Here is a 20,689-nt window from a genome sequence, read left to right as displayed (position 1 = left end):
TCCGTTTTGATCATTTATTTAAAAAAAAAAAAATGTGCACTATACATATTATTGCAATCAGTAAAAACATCAAACTGATCAAATAGCCATGCCTATTTGTTTTACTCACAGACAAAAAGTATATTTCTTTGGCAATTATTTTGGCGTTGCTTATATGCCATGTTTTCGCTTATAACTGGATGAAAAATAAACTAAACATAAAATATCACATAATTATACATTATTTAGAGGAGTTGATTATCTTTCAAATGAGCCCACACACAAGGTAATCAGATGCATTGATCATTAGATAATCCATACAAAGTACAATGTTACATATGGCCACCAGGAGATGGCGCCATAACTCATTGAGTCAAATGGCACTCATTCTGTGAAATCTCATTACTAAAATCATGGCTCCATGCAATGCATACCTATAGTCATTGTGTGGTTGCATGTGTAATTCGTTTTTTTGTATCATTTTTATGTTTTATTTTTTTGGAGAGGCTTTTGGACACATGGAGACATTTTTGGACACTATGCTAAATTATATTTGTAATGCTATAACTTTTGATTGCTTTGTCATATCAACACAACATTTCTCAGATACAGCTGACATGATTGGGAACAAAATAAATGCAGTTTTATTTGGAGCCAGTTTTACACCCAGAGATAAATAATGTTAAATCAGAAAAATAAGAAAAAAGGATATTTTGGGCTAAATCTTTCAGCAGTTTTGTAGGCTGAGAGTCTCAGAATATATAATTTCTATCATTTATATTTTTTTTGTACATTTTCTTTATAGCAAACACTCTCCTTGTTTGTTTTTTGTCGAGTTATTAGCCTTTAATTTAGGTTATGTCACTGAAACATGAAATTTTTAAAAACACCTTCTGGGCTTAAAGGGTTAATACATATACAGTATGTGCATTCCCTAGGAATTCAGCCTATGACCTTGGCAGTGCTAGTGCCATTCTCTTCCAGTTGATGAACTCATAATCTGCTAATTAACAATGCCACCTCAATCATACAGATGCCACCCTCATCGCACTCATTCATTAGCAGTTATTTACAATCATAATCATGAAATTATTTAAGTTCATTCAGCTGGATTGAAGAGTAAGTATGACATAGCATATGTCATCATATGCTATGATGGCAGCTAGAGCTGAAACCCACAGCACTTTGACACTTAAGTTATTCATTAAAAACTTTCCATGTTTAATACTTTTATCTCTATATATTTACATTGTCCTTGCCAGCCGGGATATTTTGTGTATAAAAGCACATAAAATAAAGAAATAAATTATAAAATAAATGTATTTTAATCTTGCATGAAGGGTTAAATTTAGCATAAAAGCACTCATCGGTTCCTTTGTCAGTTTTGGATTCTGTATTCAGCTGAATTGCATTTCTTAGCTTATTACACAGCCAACATACATTCTCTTTATTTTCTAATTTGTCTTCTCTTCGCATTGTCTCACTCATCCAATAAGCCTGAATTAAATTAAGTTTGGTTTTTTGAGGATGTATCTCATTTTTATTTTTAATTTAATTTTTAACAGATACAAACCGAGAAGACTCAGGAACTGAATTTGCTGAGAGAGCAAAATATGGCGCTCAACATTGAGCTTCAACAGAGACGCACCGAGCAGGAGGGCTTCCTGGCGCAGAGAGATGACCTTAACTCACAGTTTCAGGTCAGTTTCTGGGTGCCTATTGAGTTTAAAGACATTCAAGGCATTCACAACTTCTGTATTCTGTATTGTATTTTTAAGTAAAACACAATATACAGTAAGGCGAAACAGCGGTATTTGATTGGATAGGAACATATTAGGCTATTATTATGAAGTGAGAGTGATACCATCTCCCTCATTAGGGGGTTTAAAAATAATAATATTATTAATCCATTGTATCTCAAATAAGAGCACACATTAAAGTAATAACATCATTGCTTTAATACTTAATAATGATACTGAATATTTTGCACCGTTATATGGCACTAATTATTTAACTGGTAGGAATAAAGTGATTAAAGCAAAAGTTTACATAGAATATTGCGAACAATAAGACAAGGGCCATCTATTGATCCTCAGGGGACATCCATTTTATCCCTTTAAGGCAATTACATATAATTACTTTAACATCACAAAATTACTTGTACATCACCAAAGTTTTCACTGTTAATCTGCAGTACTGTGTGTCTTGTTTAAAAAGCTGTAAGGTCTAGTTTTAACATCCTGGCCGATACCCTTGAACTGGCTGTCTCCTTTCATTTACCAGGAAAAACCATTATCTAAAGTAACGTAAAACAAAAGGCTGATGTTTTGCTTTATAAGGACAAGGCAGTTTCAAATGTTGCTCTGCAGTAATAATGCAGTATAAAAAGGAACACATTTTAATGCTGTTTGTTAATAACTCTGATATGTTGATGTATTTGTATAAATATGCTTAACACTAATTTATTGTTTCTCTCTACTGCTCAGGAGTCAAACCGAGCCAATGGTCGCTTATTGGAGCAACTCGCAGAACTGGGTCTGCAGAAAGACAAACTACAACAGGAGTTAGAAGAGGCAAGAAAGGTGACGATCTCTCTCTCCTTCTCTCTTACACACACACACCCCTTTCTGAACTCTCAGAATTCAGTTGACGAACGGCATCAGAAAAGATTTTGGCATTGACAATAGGGGCACTCATCATTTCTATCATCATCATCTGAGCTCCTTTAGTGAGACGGTATGCATCAGTTAATATTCTGATCTTCTGACCATTATAATGACTCTGTTAATGTAAAAGCCACGATCGGACTTAGACACAAATGAGCTCTGGAAGATCCACCTTGGAACTTTAGATTAATGAGGCTATATTGTACACCTTGAAGCATTTAACTTTTTCCCTGAAGTCTGCTAAAAATTTTAGTCAAGGTTTCTTTTGTCAAAAAAGCAATGTAGTTGAAGTTTTTTCATCTTCACTCTCATCCTTTTGAATTAAAGTGTAGTTTTGCTACTGTGTAAATGTGGGTGTCAAAATGTTAATGTGCTCATGTTTGTAGTGTAATATCGATGGTGATCTCTAAGTGAGCCGTTTTTGAAGTTTAGTGACCATAAACAATCTGGGTGAAGTGGTGAGAAAGCCCTCACGTCATCCCAGATGTATATATATATATATATTTTTCTTCTGCAGAACACTAACTAAGATTATTAGAAGACTATCTCAGCTCTGTTGGTCTATTCAGTGCAAGTGAATGGTGGCCAGAAATTTGAGTCTCCAAAAAGCACATAAAGGCAGCATAAAAGTAATCCACATAAAACCAGTGGTTAAATCCATGTCTTCTAAAGTAATATGAAAGGTGGGGGTGATCAATATTTAAGTACTTTTTTTATCCACCCTACCTAGTAAGTGGCAATATGCACAAAAAAATGCAAATTGCCAAAAACAAAAGAAGAACGCTTAGGGGAGAAGAGTGCTTTGCTCTGCACTTCTCTTACATTGTATGGACCAACAGAGCTGAGATATTCTTCTAAAAATCTTTGTTTGTGTTCATGACATAAAGGTAAATAAATGATGAGAGAATTTTATTTTTTGGGTGAACTATCCCTTTAATATAAAGAAAAACTTGCTAGCTTCTTGCTAGCTAAATCTCAATTGTGGATGCAAGTATTACTTCACAATATGACCTCTGATTGAGGTGTGAGAAAACCGCCAAACCGCTTTGAAACCGCCAAATTTCTATTTAAAATCTATTACAACCAACCCAATCAAGATGTTCTAGGTAATGATTCTTGAAGTTCATCTCCAGAGTGCTTTTGTTCTCCCAGACTGCAGATAAGCGAAAGGTGATGCTTGATGAACTGGCCATTGAGACCGTACAGGTGAAGTCTCGACACAAAGAGGAACTGAGTGATGTACGTCTCCAGCATGAGAAGGAGGTGCTGGGCATCAGGGCACGCTATGAGAAGGAGCTCCGCGGCCTCCATGAGGAGAAGAACCGCACAGAAGAGGAGATCCGCTCACAGCTAAGAGATGAGAAAGTAAGAAATAGGGTTAAGGAAAACTAATGGTTATTGAGTCCAAAATGTGGTAGAGAAGGTGGATGGATAATAGAAGAGGCTGTAGTGGTGGAGCCCCTGAGATGGTCTCAGTTCAGTTCACTTTATAGTTTGTTTGGAGTATTCACATTTAGGCCAAAATTCTTGCGAAACAATCTCAGACTCTTGAAACAAACCAAGTGTGAACGCCTTCGGTCACTGTATTACTACTTACAAATGGTTCTTTTTTTTTTCAGGCTCGTACCAAAGAGTTGGAGGGGCTTCAGCTGTATGTGGAGGAATTGAAAGCTCAGGTTCAGTCTATGGAGGGAACAAAGGGCTGGTTTGAGCGCAGACTCAAGGAAGCAGAGGTAGAGTGTGGTTACAGCTCTCTCTCACTGCAGAACACTGCGGGAGATGGACAGTCTTTGTTGTTCAAGTCTGAGTACATTAGTATCTTTCTGACCACTTGATGTCATTGTTGTTTTTTGTGTTATGTTCTTTTTTTCTTTCTTTTTATCCCCTTTTTCTCCCAATTTGGAATGCCCAATTCCCACTACTTAGTAGGTCCTCGTGATGGTGCGGTTACTCACTTCAATCTGGGTGGTGGAGGACAAGTCTCCGTTGCTTCCGCTTCTGAGACAATCAATCACGTGGCTCGTTGTGCATGACACCGTAGAGAATCACAGCATGGGAGTGTAATGCTACACTCTGCGATCCATGCACAACTTACCACGTGCCCCACCGAGATCGAGAACCCCTAATCGTGACCACGAGGAGGTTACCCCATGTGACTACCCTCCCTAGCAACTGGGCCAATTTGGTTGCCTAGGAGACCTGGCTGGAGTCATTCGAACTCACGACTCCAGGGGTGGTTGTCAGCGTAAATGCTCGCTGAGCTACCCATGCCCTTTGTGTCATGTTATTTATTAAGCTAAATCATTCAAAGGATTGCACAGTGGCTTTCAGTGGCTTTACATTTAGATTACAAACTAAAGCATGTCTTCTAATTCTGTGTTTGCATTAATCTTAAACTGTCACTCTCACAAGTCTGGCTGATATATTTGATGCTTAATTATGTGATTTGTGTGTGTTCTGAGCAGGAGACCATGGAAAAGAACAATCTGGACCATGCAGAGGAGATCCAGCGACTACATAAAGAACACACAATCCAGCTGGAGGTAAATTTAGAGTGTGTGACAATTATCTTCGTGAGTCCCTGATGTACATCAGCTCATCTTGAGGACTTGTGTTTATGATGCATTTATTATTTTAATACAATTTAAATCCTTAATCTCCCACCAGGAGGCTTTATTCTGTTACGTCTTGTTGAGTTGATGGATGTTTGCTTGACATACTTCACACACTTCACACACAAATGTATTGCTGAAAAAACTACATGAAATGCCATTCACAAATATTGTTTTCTTTAAAATAATGTAAACTTGTTAATTGTGCACAATAAGTTAAAATACGGATCGTATCCCAGCTTAATATGCAGAGACAACTATAAGTGAACTATTTGTTCTTTAAGAAAGTAAACTTTGATTTCGTATTGTCTTCATCTATTCAGAATTTCATTATATCTCTGTGGTTTTAGTACTCTATATTATGTGTGTTGCACGTGTGCTTTTCAACCCTGAAGAGAATATACATCTTAAATTTTTTAGGCTAAAGCTGCAGAGGTGGAGGCAGTCAAACAGCAAGTGACAAAGATGGAGAAAGAGAGAGAAGAGCTCGACAACACAATCAGCAAACTCAAACAGGTATGAGAGCAGAATGGATTCATTTGTAATGCACTGCTGGTTTCCTTGTGGCTCTGGTGGAGTGTTTTCACCCCCCTATATATATAAAATTGTTTTCCAAATAAAAATTTCGAACATTTCTCTCCATACATCATCCAAATTGTCTTTGACCTTTGAATAAATCCACTGACTTTTAAAAAAAATTATATAATCCTTTTTTTAGTCATCAGTTTAATATTTAATTCTTCACTCATAGCATCCAAAGTAACTGTCAATTTATTTATATCTCTGATCAGCTGATTTCCTCCAAGAGTAGCTTATCTCATGACCCCTAACACTTGAAAGCATCCCATACTACATGAGGGTTAGGAGTTTGATAATTTATATAAAAAAAATATCACCAGTCATTTGAAATGTTACTCAAGACCGATGTGTGAATAGAGTGATGAGATTGTTCTGTTTCTGTGTGCATGAGAGAGAGAACGTGCACACAATCTGGACATGGTAGCATTCACATCTGTTACCACCAGCTGCTTGGTGATTTTTCAGAACAACAAAATGTTTGTTTCACGGTCTCGTCTAAACATTAGAGAGTTTATTAGGACTGCCTTTCTTCTGATGTTTTGTGTGTGTGTGCATGTGTGTGTGCATGCGTGTGTGTGTGCATGCGTGTGTGTGTGCATGCGTGTGTGTGTGTGTGTGTGTGTGCGTGCGTGTGCGTGCGTGCGCGTGCGTGCGTGTGCGTGCGTGTGTGTGTGTGCGTGTGTTTGTTTGTGTCATTTTTTTCCCATAATAGTTAACATTGTATGCCAAAACTAAGATGAAAATTGGTGATTTAAAAAAATTAAAATCTGTAAAAAATGAAATAGGGTTGCACTGATACAAAATCAGTGTACCCATTATTTAGAAACAAAATCTGCCAGTACGATACCAATAGTTATCAGTAAAAAAATACAACTAAACAAAGTCAAAACTAATCTAAACATAAAATAGTGGTTGCAAAAATGTTGTCGGAATGGCGATATGACCACTTAGAGATGGCTAAATGGCATGTGACAAGTTAAATCGATGATTGCGGTAAAAATGCAGTTAACATCAGAACGTGTAATACAAACCAATGGCAGATGGGGGGAGTGCTTGGGAAACCGGCTTGAAATGTATTTTTGCATTTCCATTTGGTGATCAAAAGTGGCACAGAAATGACAACTTTTAAATGTATTTAAAAGTTCCACTAAAAGGTTTTGCCAGTCTAAACACTAAAACATAAAAATTAAACAGAAATGTGTCCTTGAATAAAAAAATAATACAGTTACTGAAAGTAATGTTGAAAGTGGTATTAAAAATAAAACATTATTGAAAACAGAGCTAAACCAACCTATATATGTATATTCCAGGAGATTAAAGACACAGTGGATGGCCAGAGAATCCTGGAGAAAAAAGGCAGTTCGGCGGTAAGTAGCCCCCACAATCTTTCACAGCTAGGAGAAAGAGATGAGTCAGGGCTTTCCCTTTTTTCATTTCCCAGAAAGTGAATTAAAAGAGTCCCAATCGATGACCAGCACACCTGAAACCAGAACCTTCCATTGATGAGGGTCGATCATGTTTCGTAAACGCTCTGTCCCATATCCATGTCACTGATGGAATCTCTTTGACAGCAAATCGATTTTGTGTGTCTATTTCCAGCCCCAGAAGATATTTAGAATTTTAGTTCAATAAATTAGGATTTGATAATCACTGAAATCAAGTTTTGGCTCTGTTTTTTAATTTCTTGGCGCTGTTTATCAGTCAGTTATATCACTTGTCTTTCCCTTCTGTAGCTGAAAGACTTGAAGAGACAACTCCATCTGGAGAGAAAGAGAGCTGATAAACTCCAGGAACGCCTGCAGGAGATTCTAACCAACACTAAGACCAGGACGGGTGATAAATTCCTTAAAATTTTAAACATGACCCCTCCATCCCTGAATAAAACAGTTATATGTTAAGTACATGGAGTAAGGCCTTTTAAAGTGGTTCGACCACCCGTTCAAGTGATTTAAACCACGATAGTCTCTGTTGTGGTTTTACATTGCAGAGTGCTACAAATGAGAAAAACAATGCATCTTTTTTCCACCTAAAGTGAATTCAAACGAACACGCCTGCTTTTTTGTGTCCTAGGACTTTTCTAGGTTTTGTTAAACAGTTCACGGGCTCCACTGGCTTATTGCTTAATGAGTGCAAATAGTTTTTGAAGTTTCCAAGAAAGATATTTGTTAACATTATAGTACATTATTGAATATACCTCCAATATCTGAATGCTTCTCCATGATAAAGTTGTGGGAATAGGTATTATGATTTTAAGGTATTATTGCAATGCATGTGTTTTCACTCGAGAGACCATTCAGCACATAATATATATATTAGGGCTGTCAATCGATAAAATTTTTTAATCAAATTAATTACATGGTGTCCTAATTAAATAATCGCATTTATTCGCATATACATATATTTGCTTAGAAAGCCCCTTATATAACAATAATATAAATAATACATGATTATATAATTATACATAGTTATTCAATATTTAAAAATGATACATACATAATTATATATAAGAATGCATTACACTCTTGTAGCAGAAGAGTTAATCATTGATAAGACAGTACAGAAAGCGGCTTTAGAATACAATGTATTGTTTGCTACCATATTATTGAACATAAGCCAATCATTGGCATACAGTTCACAGCAATCCATTACACAAGTCAATTTAACGCAAACACAAGAACGTAACGCATCTTTGAGTTGTGCTATCTGCTGGATGGTTGTTTTCTTCACTGTATAAACTGCACGTTGCCATACAGCTGAAGTTTCACTTACTGCCCTCTGGAGTAAACAGGTGGTACTACATGCTTGCATTTCTCAGGAATCTTCCTTAGTACTTTTTTTTAAAGCGTTATTTTTAATCAAATTAATCGCACTGATTTAACGTGTTAAATCTTCAGCCCTAATATAAATATATACACATTTAGTTTTAGCAATACTTAAAATTAATTTTGCATTATATATTTTATTAAGTCAGATTATGCAAGTAAGATTGGCTGCGAATTCCATTTCATGTTGACTTTTGGTTGTTTTTATATGACTTAACAACATTAGTCAAGTGAAAGAAAAAGAGCTTACATAAACAAAATCCTAACTTTAAATATTCAGCTATTCAGTAGACAATGATCCAGTTTTACTATTTGGGAATTTGTAATTATGGTAATTTCAAGATGACGTGAAGGCAGGATGAAGGGCTCTTCAAACCAAACATGCTCTTTCACTTATGAAAAACTAGATGCTGCACAACCAATAGAACAAAATGCAGATGTCTTGAGATATGTTTTTAATAGCTGAATTTCTTTTCAACTTGGCATCTAAAAAACATTGCTCCTGTGCAAGACATGGTGAAATGCTCTAAAACATCTGTCTAGTTTATGTTTACTCAAAAATGTGTTTGGTGCCTTCTAGAATCCAGGTGTTTTTCTTCCAATTTCACTATTGTGATTATGTAGAATATTACAACCCGAAGTTCCAGTGGCCCAACACTGATTCAAAATCAACAAATAATGTCCCAACTTAAAAGAAACTTCTTGGGTACATTGGGTTGTTGTGCCTTAAAAACATGAACTCCTGTAGGGACCAACCCAACACAGAAAGGGAGGCAGAGGCACAGCTGTAAATATTTGATGGAGACTCCCTCTAAAAATGTGCCACCGATCTATGCATACGTGCATTTGCTCTCTGTAGATTGTTGCCGATGCCAGGGCAGTCATCTTTTGAGCCATTCATAATTTAAAAGACTCTGAATGTTTAATGGTTGCTCTACAGAAAGTTTAGAATAAGACATTTTAAAGTAGGGAGCTTTATCTTTGTCAAGTGTCCAGAAGGGTTGGAAACTACACACACACACGCACGCACGCACGCACTTTAGCAAAGAGAGCTGCACAATGTGTTTTTTCAGAAAGTCGTTCTTTGGCCCAACCTGTGAGAAGAGAGAGCCAACAATTTAGCATAATATATTTAGATTACCATAATGGCTTCTATTCAATATAATGTTCTTTCTCTAAAAACAGCATTTACTCTATTACTATGCATACTTAAGTTAAAGGATTTCAACAAACCCCAAAACCTAAGTATTAAACTTTGGCGCATAACTAGTCCCACAACGTTGTGATACAGACATGAATGACACCTCAAAATGTATGGTTTGTGGAGGAGATATGCTGGTACATTTCTGCTAGTCTCCACTGAGTTGTTAAAATGCTCCTCTCATTGCTTTGTGTGTATATTTGCAGGTCTGGAGGAGCTGATGTTGTCAGAGCTCAGTTCCCCGAGCCGTACACAGCAGACGGGTGACAGCAGCAGTATTTCCTCCTTCAGCTACAGGGAGATTATGAAAGATGGGGCATCAGCTCCCAGCACCAATAAGGTAGAGCCGCACACTGGTGCTCATGCGACATTCACAAATACATTTGCCACAATTGACGCTTCCTTTTCCCAGAGCTCCACTGCATTTCTGTCCTCCAGAAGCCATTAATAAACTCCTAAACAGTGTAATTTCTATAAATACACTGTGCCTCTGAATAAACAGGGGAGCACAGATTATATATTTGTCCTAGCATGCTGGGAGTTCCTTGAGGGACACATGTGTTCTTGTGCAGGAAAACGATTTTCTTTACAAAACAGTCTGATGAATAAGTAATTTTTCACTTAAGTAATTTCAGTGCAGGCTTGTTTTGAGTTGATCCACGGTGCATACTACGGTCATCCTACTGCAAACGTGCATGTTTATACAACTTGAATGGAATAGTTTTTACTGCTACCAAAATGTCTTAAAAACTGTATGTTTCACAAATCACATCACTTGTTTATTATAAAACAAAAACTTTAGAATATTTTATTTAAAGACAATATTTAAAGACAATTTCTATGCATAAACAATCAGTGTTGAACGTTGCTCGGAGCCACTGATCCAGAGGTAGCTTTTCTCATCCCATTCTCCCAGTTACGGTGAGCTGTAACACAGAGCAGTTTGGCTTTATAAGTCCATGAATTGAGCGAGTATTTCATCCTGTATATCATGTCATGGCCAGTGGAAGACTAGTCTCATAATCCCTCTGCTTAAACACGTTTGCTGGTTTTTATTTTTAATGCAGCGTGTATTTACACATGAATCAATCGCATTTCACTCAACCAAATGTAGAATGTCAAAGGCTTTAAAAAAGCAGTTTGGATGCAGACTGATCCTAGAGAAGTAGTTACAGGCAGCTTTAAAACAAAGCAATTCGGATGCACAAACAGACATTGACAATTCCACGTTGTATATAACTGTATGATCATGCCGTGGCCACGGGAAGACTTCTCCAGGCTTATGCCTGTGCTATATTATACCACGAAAATGTATGTTTACACATTTTAAATGCAGCCTACATGAATCAGTCGTGATAATCAAAGTTTCACTTACCCGGATGTTACATTTTTGACAAAATGTTGCCTTATGATGACACATATCTTAACTATTGCTGTGATTGTCATGACAACGGCAAAGTTTATGACTGCTGCTCATGCAAGCTCCAGTGCACAAAAAGATCTACTGCTGCAAATGATGAGTACAACTGGATTCCACTGAAGCGTTTAGATTTACTTTCCTTTAACAGCAATATTTTTCAGTTTTTAAACAAATCTCAGGGTGGGCTAAAAGAAGACTTGTTGTGCTCTGCTCATTGCTGATAAGCATGGCTCATACTCTCTAGAACTACAATAACCGCCATGTGCACACTACGATGTCCATCATGCACTATGTCTCCTCCCCGAAGTTTGTACACTTTTACTCCTGATTTATCACAATACAGGGAAAGGAGAGGTGTACAAAAGCAACCGGTTACTTATTTGACTATTAAATGTTTTTTCTCACAAGCTCTGATTAAATCAATACAGTAAATTATGCAGAAATTATAAAAAGAAAAAAGTAGCAGTAGATAATAAAAAGGAAAGTTGGACAGGATTCAATAAAAGCTGTGGAGTAAAATATATAATTCATATCAACAAATGGTTAGTGATGAGCATTGAGCAATGTTTAGGTTGCATTAAGCAGTCTTATAACCTGTGGGTAGAAGCTGTTCCGTAGCCGGTTGGTTTTTGCTTGGACAGTTTGTATGATTTTCTTTCTTTTCTTTGATTGCTGTTTGGTTTTGGATTCCATTCCCCATCATAGGTTGCTGTTGTGCTTTTATCCCCATTAGGCTCCTTAAGCAGTTAGACTTCTTTGGCCAAGTTTTGCTGGTGAACATTATACAGTATGCTGGTCCACCAGGTAGACATGTGCGATACCAGTGTTAATTTTTACATTTTATTGTTTTCATTATAGTCTTTTTTTCTGGTAAGGAAAATAATCTTTAAATGTAATCAATATTACATTATGCCATATTCATACATTTTAAACAATTTTACTCAGATTATTTTTTTTTTGTTGTTGTTGATGATAACATGCAAAATTAATTAAATGTTGTGAATTAATCATGCTTTTGAGTCTGCTATTAATTTTCTGTGTTTAGAGACTGTTTAGGATACTGTGTTACCTATAGTGTATTTCTGTTACGTTTGTGGCGTATTTACTAAATTTACAATTTGGACTAGCATGTAACTTAGTTCTCCTTGCGCTTCTTTGTGTTTTTGCTTAATTGTCTGTACAGATACAAGTTGTAATATTATGTGTAATTAAACATAATATAGTTGAAGTCAGATGTTTACATACACCTTAACCTAATACATTTAAACTCAGTTTTTCACAATTCCTGACATTTAATTGTTAGAAAACATTCCCTATCTTAGGTCAGTTAGGATCACTACTTTATTTTAAGAATGTGAAATGTCAGGATACTTTTTCAGTTCTGCCCACAACTTTCTATCGGTTTGAGGTCAGGGCTTTGTGATGGCCACTCCAGTACCTTGATTTTGTTGTCCTTAAGCCATTTTGCCACACATTTGGAGGTATGCTTGAGGTTACTGTCCATTTGGAAGACCCATTTGTGACCAAGCTTTAACTTCCTGGCAGATGTCTTGATGTTGCTTCAGATGTTGGTGGTACCTTCAGGCATTTTGAAATTGCTCCCAAGGATGAACCAGACTTGTGGAGGTCCACAATGTTTTTTCTGAGGTCTTTGCTAATTTCTTTTGATTTTACCATGATGTCAAGCAAAGAGGCACTGAGTTTTAAGGTAGGCCTTAAAATACATCCTCAGGTGACTCCAATTAGCCAATCAGAAGCTAATTGTCTAAAAACTTGACAACATTTTATGGAATTTTCCAATCTGCTTAAAGGCACAGTTAACTTTGTAATCTTCTGACCCACTGGAATTGTGATATAGTCAATTAAAAGTGAAACAATCTGTCTGTAAACAATTCTTGGAAAAAATGACTTGTGTCATGTACAAAATATATGACCTAAACGACTTGCCAAAACTATAGTTTGCTAATATTACATCTGTGGAGTGGTAAAAAAAATACTTTTAATGACTTCAACCTAAGTGTATGTAAACTTCTGTCTTTAACTGTTTATAAATCTTAAAATCTATCAAAACAAGCCTTTGTCAACTTTTCAGCATAGTTTGGAATATAAATTCTGGTTAAGATATTGTATAGATGTTTAAACAAGATATAATTTTTCTCTTTCCACAGTCCAATACCAGCAGCCCTCAGTCTCAGCGACCTGCTGACCTTTCAGACGATGAGGTCAGCGAGCTCTTCCAAAGACTTGCAGAGGTCCAACAGGAGAAGTGGATGCTGGAGGAGAAGGTATGATGTATGAGAAGGTTAACCAATCCTAACAGTCTTGTGTTACTAAGAAAAGTTACCTCCCGTGGAAACGCTCAGGTTTGCAGTGTGTATACTGCAGCTAGCATTCACCCGGGCAGTTTCTCTATGTGATCCATAGAGGGTTGTAAGTGCTGAATTGTGTCTTTGAATCATAAAATATTCATGCAGGTATTGATGTTTTCACTCTTTAATCGATCTGTCTTGTTCAGTAACTACTGAAATGGAAATATGTATTTAGGGCATTGACAAGTTACTTCACTCTGCTTTAAAAGATACGTGATACTGTAAGTTCAAACAGGTCAATTCCAGTCACAATACACACGTCACGTCATCATCATCTGGATGAAATATACCCTGAAGGAACATTCTGGATTTTATTCAAACATAGTTGGATATGGCGTTGCACTGCCAGAGTTTGTAACCAATTTATTCACACTTCGCTTATTAGGCTGGCATAGAAGACTATTTTAACTTAAAAATAAATTGCACACTTCACCTTCAAAATGAGCATATTAACTTATAAATAAGCAGGCTTGTAGACAGTCAGCCAGACATCATTGTTGAGTTTGTTGGCAGGGATCACAATGCCTGTGACTTTACTTATCAGGTTAATTTACACTTTTGTATCGTTGTGGTGTGCAGCAGAGTTTGCCGCCGATCTTATCTGCGTTCTGTGTTCAGGTGAAACACTTGGAGGTCAGCTGCACATCAATGGCTGATGACATCTGTAAAAAGAGCACCATTATTGAGATGTACGTCATGGACAGCAGGAGAGGTAAGTGGCTTCTCTCTCCCTCTCTCTTATTGTTCTCGGCCATGGAAGTTCTCACTGTCTGAATGCAACCAACGTAAAGTTTTACAGATCAGATCAGCTGTTAGCTGCAGCCATTCATGCAGGAAAGCTTGATGGCTGCAAGAGTGTAAAATGTCTTCCAAAAACTGTGAGCAAATATTCTGGTCATATTTCAACTTAAAATCAAAAGATAGTTTAGAAAAAAATTTAATGCAACCAAACATTTCTTTTGTGAGATTCACCCCTTAACTCAATGAGAGAATATTAATTGAAAGGCTTGCAAAATTCTTTATTTCAGTCTTGAATATATTAGATGTAAGAATGTTGCTTTTTGAGAAATTAATATGATTTGCTAGGCACGCTCAATATTTTATGTAAACATGAATTGCCTTCATCGTAAAATTGTTTTGCATGCCCTCTGCTATTATACCTCAATCTCTAGAGCGCTAGAAGTTTTAAATAAAAGGAATTTTGGATTGTTGCAGACAAGCTGCATAAATAGTCAGGTTTTAATATTCTTTTTATGGCGCTGTATGTTTTTCTATGTTTATCTCTGAACTTTTCTTTCCTCTACTCATTTAATCTTCCACTAAATGTTTTATTGGTCTTATTTTTAATGCTGCTATTTTGGTGCCACTGTACTGTTCTCAGGTGCTCTTGAAAAAGCACTTTGCTGCAGAAAAAAGCAATGGCTAATAAAAATAAATGTTGCTTGTCTATCTGGATGTCATATCTACTGGACATTGCCCATCTGGAATGTACCACAGCTAAAGTGCTCGGAGCCAATAGAAAGACAATACAATTTTGGTTGGACCTTATTGAGACTTTATCAAGAAGTTTTTGAGATCCTTCTAAGTTTTGGTCAATTTTATTTGAATTTCTTGTCATGTTTATCTATTCTATGTATTTATATTTAGTCTTACGGTTATGGGCGATCTTGGGCTTTGTTGTAAATAGTTAGAAACACAAAATGTTTAATAAATAATCACAAAAAAAATAAATGTTGCTAGGTTCACTTATGACTCAGTACATTTGACATTGCGTTTGCTAATGCAAATGGGTAGTGTCCTTCCTCACAAACTAGTTGAAACCTCTCTACAATAATGGCAATATTCTAATATGCTGTGGTGTTTGAGTCCCGCCCTTTTATGCTCACACTTTTTCAATATAGGGCTTTACCACTTCAAGCCCACGTATTTTGCAAAACTGCTTCCAATGGTGAGTGGTGCATTATATCTTGTAATGAATTACAAAGACTGCAAAAAGATTACAGCGCTCATTGCGTATGCACGAGATGCTCACACTTTTTCACTAAAGAGCTTTCCCTCCTCAATGCCTCACATTATGCACAACTAGGGCTGCAACTAACGATTATTTTGATAACTGCAACACAAATGTTTGAGGGAACTGTCTATCAATTTAAAGTCCTTCATTTCAGTCTGTCTCTGGCTCCATGCACGTTCATGAAATGTATCAATGAACCCCATTGAAAATGAACGGTGTTTGTGTGTGAATTACCTCATCGATTGGTTATTACTAGCCAATCAGAGGCACTACTGAGCAAACACAACTGCTTTGCCATATGGTAAAGCTGGTCTAATGTCAACTGGGCGAAAAGGAAACTTTTAACCAGCCAGTAAATCTGCTTATTAGGAGTTCATGTGTGCCCACCTCATAAACGAACGTGTACAGACCATTGTTCTGTGTCTGTTTCAGTTCAAGCTGAAAAAACATTACCACTGAAGTAATTTCATTTTCATGTAGATTGCGGTAACTCGCCACTTTCTGCTGCTCTAGCACCATGGACAGTGCCACCCTTCTACCAACAGGGTGTTATGCTGGGTCAAGTTTCAGAAAGTGCTGACCACAAATGCATCCAGCACAGGTTGAGGCATGGTGTGTAATGGACGCTCTATTTGACACCTGGAAACAGGTGCGAAACGGCCGTGACATGTCAACCGCCTAGAGCTTGTGGCTGTCTTTCTAGCTTTGAGAGCTAGATATTGTGAATCACCACATTCTGATTAGTTCGGAAAACACAACAGTAGTGACGTTTATATGTCGCCATGTCGCGCTGGCCCATGTATGGCCGGTGAAATGCTAGTATGCGGTTCCCCCAGTGCGCCTCCTTCATTCGGTCATCAGCAAAGTCTGAATGGACAAGGAAACAGTTTTGTTAATTAAGGCGAAATGGCCCAATCAGTCCTGGATTCTGGAAATGGTAGAAATACTGGATAGGCCTCTATGGAAAATACAGCTGAAGAAAGATATTTTCTCTCAAACACATGGCAGTGCAGCGAAGCCTACACATGTGGCCTTTGAACGGGGAATGCTAAATGTGCCCGAACTGACACATTCAGTCATGAACACCATTTAACAGGTCAGAGCACCGTCCACAAGATGCCTCTATGTGCTTATATGGAATGTGTTCTCTGATTGGTGTCTTTCACATGGCAAAGACCCAGTAAACTGCCCCATACATGAAATTCTCATATTTTTGAAGAGCGATTAGACACAGGACTCACTCCATCAATGCTTAAAGTTTATGTGGTGACTATATCTGCATATCACCACCTGAATCAGGTGCCACTTCAGGCAAACATGATTTAATCATAAAGTTCCTTAGAGGAGATGATTAAATCTAACTCAGCCGGCAACAGTCCTGACTTGGGACCTAACTTTTGTCCTGAAAGCGCTCGCAGGGCCCCCTTAGAGAGTTGATTTGCACATACTCTCCATTAAGACCACACTACTGCTGGCTCTACCCTCAGTAAAACAAGGAAATGTGACTGCAGTAAGCTGTAGATATAGATATGCACACACAGTACCTTGCAAAAGTATTCAGACCCCTGACCAATTCTCTCATATTTCCGAATTACAAATGGTACACTGAAATTTCATTTTAATTGGTATTTTATTTTAAAACACTGAAACTCAAAATTAATTATTGTTTTTTTTATTTGGGAAATATTTTTATGAACAATAAAAAACTGATATGTCTTGCTTGCATAAGTATCCAACCCCCAAACATTAATATGTGGTTGAGCCACCTTTCGCTGCAATAACTGCTCTAAGTCTTTTGGGGTACATATGTACCAGCTTTGCACACAGTGACAAAGTTATTATGGCCCATTCTTCTTGGCAGATTTGCTCCAGGTTGTTCAGGTTGGTTGGGTGACGCTTGTGGACTTTTCAAATAGTTCCTCAGATTCTCAATCGGATTGAGATTAGGACTTTGATTGGGCCACTGTAGGACATTTATCTTTTTGTTCTTGAGCCACTCCAAAGTTGCTTTGGCCTTGTGCTTGGGATCATTGTCATGCTGAAAGGTGAATTTTCTCCCAAGCTTCAGTTTTTTAGCAGACTAAAGGAGGTTCTCTTGCAGTATTTCCCTATATTTTTCTCCATACATTATTCCTTCAATTCTAACAAGATGCCCAGTCCCTGCTGATGAGAAGCATCCCCACAGCATAATGCTGCCACCACAATATATCACTGTAGGGATGGTGTGTTTTGAGGCATAGGAAGTGTTAGGATGCGCCACAAATAGCGCTTTGAGTTTTGCTCAAAAAGCTCTGTCTTGGTCTCATCTGACCACATAACCTTCTCCCACACTGCAGCTGGGTCACTCACATGCTTTCTGGCAAACTCCAGATGTGCTTCCAGATTATACTTTTTGAGTAACGGCTTCTTTCTTGCCACCCTCCCATACAGGCCAGCATTATGCATTGCTCTTGATATGGTTGACTGGTGCACCATTAATCCACTCCCAGCCACTGAACTCTGTAGCTCCTTCAAAGTGATTGTTGGCCTCTCTGAGGCTTCTCTCACAAGTCTCCTTTTTGTTGGAGTGTTGAGTTTTGAGGGACAGCCTTTTCTTGGCAGTGCCAGGGTGGTGTGGTGCAGTTTCCTTTTCCTGATTATTGATCCAACTGTGCTTACTGGGATATCCAAACATTTGGATATTATTTTATACCCTTCCCCTAATCTATGCATTTTTATTACTTTATCTCTAACTTCTGTGGAATGCTCTTTGGTCTTCATTTTCCATCAGATTCACAGACTGACAAATTATTCTTCATCAATGGGGTTTTTAATCAAGAAAATGTGATTGCAACTTTAATGATTCAAATGTGGAAGCCAATGGTAAAGTAATTGTGTCCTTGTTAGGGCAATTTATTTCATCTGTGTAACCTGGCAGCTTCCACAGCACAGGGGTTGAATACTTATGCAAGTAAGAAACGTTATATATATATATATATATATATATATATATATATATATATATATATATATTATTAGTCATGGCCAAAAATATTGGCACCAAAAATCTAACCTTTAATTGAAATAAACTAATTGAAAGGGAGGAATGAATCTAAAAATTAAATAAATATTTTTCTCCAAAACACATTTGCCTCAATTATTGTCACCCCTAGAAATTTTTATGAATAAAATATATCTGAAGTATATTCCAATTCAATTTTACATTATTGTGGAATCTCTTCCAAAAATTGTCTCACATCCCAGAGCGTTTACTGCCTCACATTAATTCACATCAATACACATCCACATCAAATTATAAAGCACAATACAATAAACACCACTTAATACAAAACCCACATATAAGTATGTAAATACACAACCAGCTGTTGTGCATTGATTTAGTCCTTTCTATTTTTCAGCACCCTGAGGCCTACTTAGACCCCCAATCCTGATTGATTCATTTTACAGATGATGAACAAAAGATTTCCGTAATCTGTTAATTCTAGCATATGCTACTCTCTAAGTCTTCTGTTTGATGGCAAAAGTTGATTATATACACACACATACATAATTTTACCTGTCAGGGACAAATACATTTTTCTATACAAAACTTGGCTCAAGCATTTGGCTCACAATCTTAGAACAAATAGATATCAATCTAGCCAACTGAGCTTTAAGTTTAACAGAGAGATCGCTATACCATTCACATATTCCATATTGTACAGCACTCTATATTACAGATTGAAAGAATAATAGCAAGATCTGTTTGTTTGCTCTAAAGGAAGAGAAGAAAATAAATACGTTGTTGTACCTTACAACAAACATAATCTATATGTTCACTCCATGATAAAGCAGTGTCCAAATAGACACCAAAAATATTTATAAGACGAAACTTGTTCAATCTTTATATTATGTATAGTCACTTGTGTTTGATATCTATACTCTGGCAGACCAAAAATGATTTACTTTTGTTTACTTTTACTTCCTGTTTATAATAAGTCAATTCCTCTTGCACCTCTCCACTAATCTATCCTTTCAACCTTGATGTATACTGGAATCATCTTCAATCCCCAATAAAGACAACAGCACAGTATCATCTGAGAACTTCAATATATAAGCATTGACAATATCAGTTTTACAATCGTCTGTATGAAGGGTAAAAAAGAAAGTTGAGCTCAAACAACCCAGAGGCGCTCCTGAATAAGTGACAATGGGAGTTGAATAATTCTGATTGACTAACCATCTGTGTTCTTCCTGTCAAAAATGAATAGTACCAATGAATCAGGTAAGGATTAACTTTTATTTGAGTCATTTTGTCAATAGAAGCTCTGATTGTATCGTATTAAATGCAGAGGTAAAGTCCAAAAAAAGGGTTAACCAGATGTTTCAAGATCAGATATAACAATGTTACCACTGCATCTTCAGTACTGCGATTTTGCTTATATGCAAACTGATAAGTTAATTCGATTTTACCCTCTACTGACAATTTTCACTAAAGTTTTCATAACGATACAAGTTAAGGCTACGGGCCAAAAAACCCCAAATTCCTCCACCTCTACTTTCTTTGGAAGAGGTATTACATACGAAGTCTTCCACATTTCAGGGATAATATAAGTATCTCTGAAAAATAGGTTGGCACACAGGCGCAAGCTCATCGGCAACATTTTTGAAAATGAATGCGCTGAGATTATCAGGTCCTGTAGCCTTCCTCTGATTTAATTGTTTAAAAGTACGCACCTGTTCCGCAACATCAATTCTATATGACGAATCTGGTATAACCGAATTAGTAATACTCATACTCTGATCTGAATTTTTCTTTTTTAATTTCCTTTGTATCCTCCTTCTTAAAAGCAATTTTCCTCAAGTTCAGTCACATACTTAACATCTTTAGTTATAAACACCTTATTATTTGGATACATTTTTATGTCCTCTGTTGGTATCACTGACTGCACACAAAAACCTATAGAATCTTGGGGTTTTCACATTTCAAAATCCAATGTATCAAGAGGTCAAAGACGACTGTCTGTGTAAGTTTATGTGGAAACACA

At 36.9% G+C, this 20,689-nt stretch overlaps 1 protein-coding gene across 2 annotated transcripts in view; it reads left to right on the top strand.

The window, feature by feature from the left end:
* The window catches only part of LOC127620583 (GRIP1-associated protein 1-like), a 61,563-nt gene that overhangs the window by 18,445 nt on the left and 22,429 nt on the right, over positions 1 to 20,689 (top strand). For both annotated transcript variants that reach the window (XM_052093747.1, XM_052093746.1), the window contains 11 exons: positions 1,545 to 1,679; positions 2,466 to 2,561; positions 3,798 to 4,010; positions 4,265 to 4,378; positions 5,111 to 5,188; positions 5,678 to 5,773; positions 7,147 to 7,203; positions 7,570 to 7,669; positions 10,066 to 10,199; positions 13,448 to 13,564; positions 14,267 to 14,360. In XM_052093747.1, coding sequence (XP_051949707.1) covers positions 1,545 to 1,679; positions 2,466 to 2,561; positions 3,798 to 4,010; positions 4,265 to 4,378; positions 5,111 to 5,188; positions 5,678 to 5,773; positions 7,147 to 7,203; positions 7,570 to 7,669; positions 10,066 to 10,199; positions 13,448 to 13,564; positions 14,267 to 14,360 — 1,234 coding nt within the window. The remainder of the gene's footprint in view (positions 1 to 1,544; positions 1,680 to 2,465; positions 2,562 to 3,797; positions 4,011 to 4,264; positions 4,379 to 5,110; positions 5,189 to 5,677; positions 5,774 to 7,146; positions 7,204 to 7,569; positions 7,670 to 10,065; positions 10,200 to 13,447; positions 13,565 to 14,266; positions 14,361 to 20,689) is intronic.

This window comes from Xyrauchen texanus, chromosome 27 (genome assembly GCF_025860055.1).
Source record: "Xyrauchen texanus isolate HMW12.3.18 chromosome 27, RBS_HiC_50CHRs, whole genome shotgun sequence".
NCBI lineage: Eukaryota > Metazoa > Chordata > Actinopteri > Cypriniformes > Catostomidae > Xyrauchen > Xyrauchen texanus.
The sequence above is the reverse complement of the archived record's forward strand: the minus strand, read 5'-3'. Positions and strand labels throughout refer to the sequence as shown.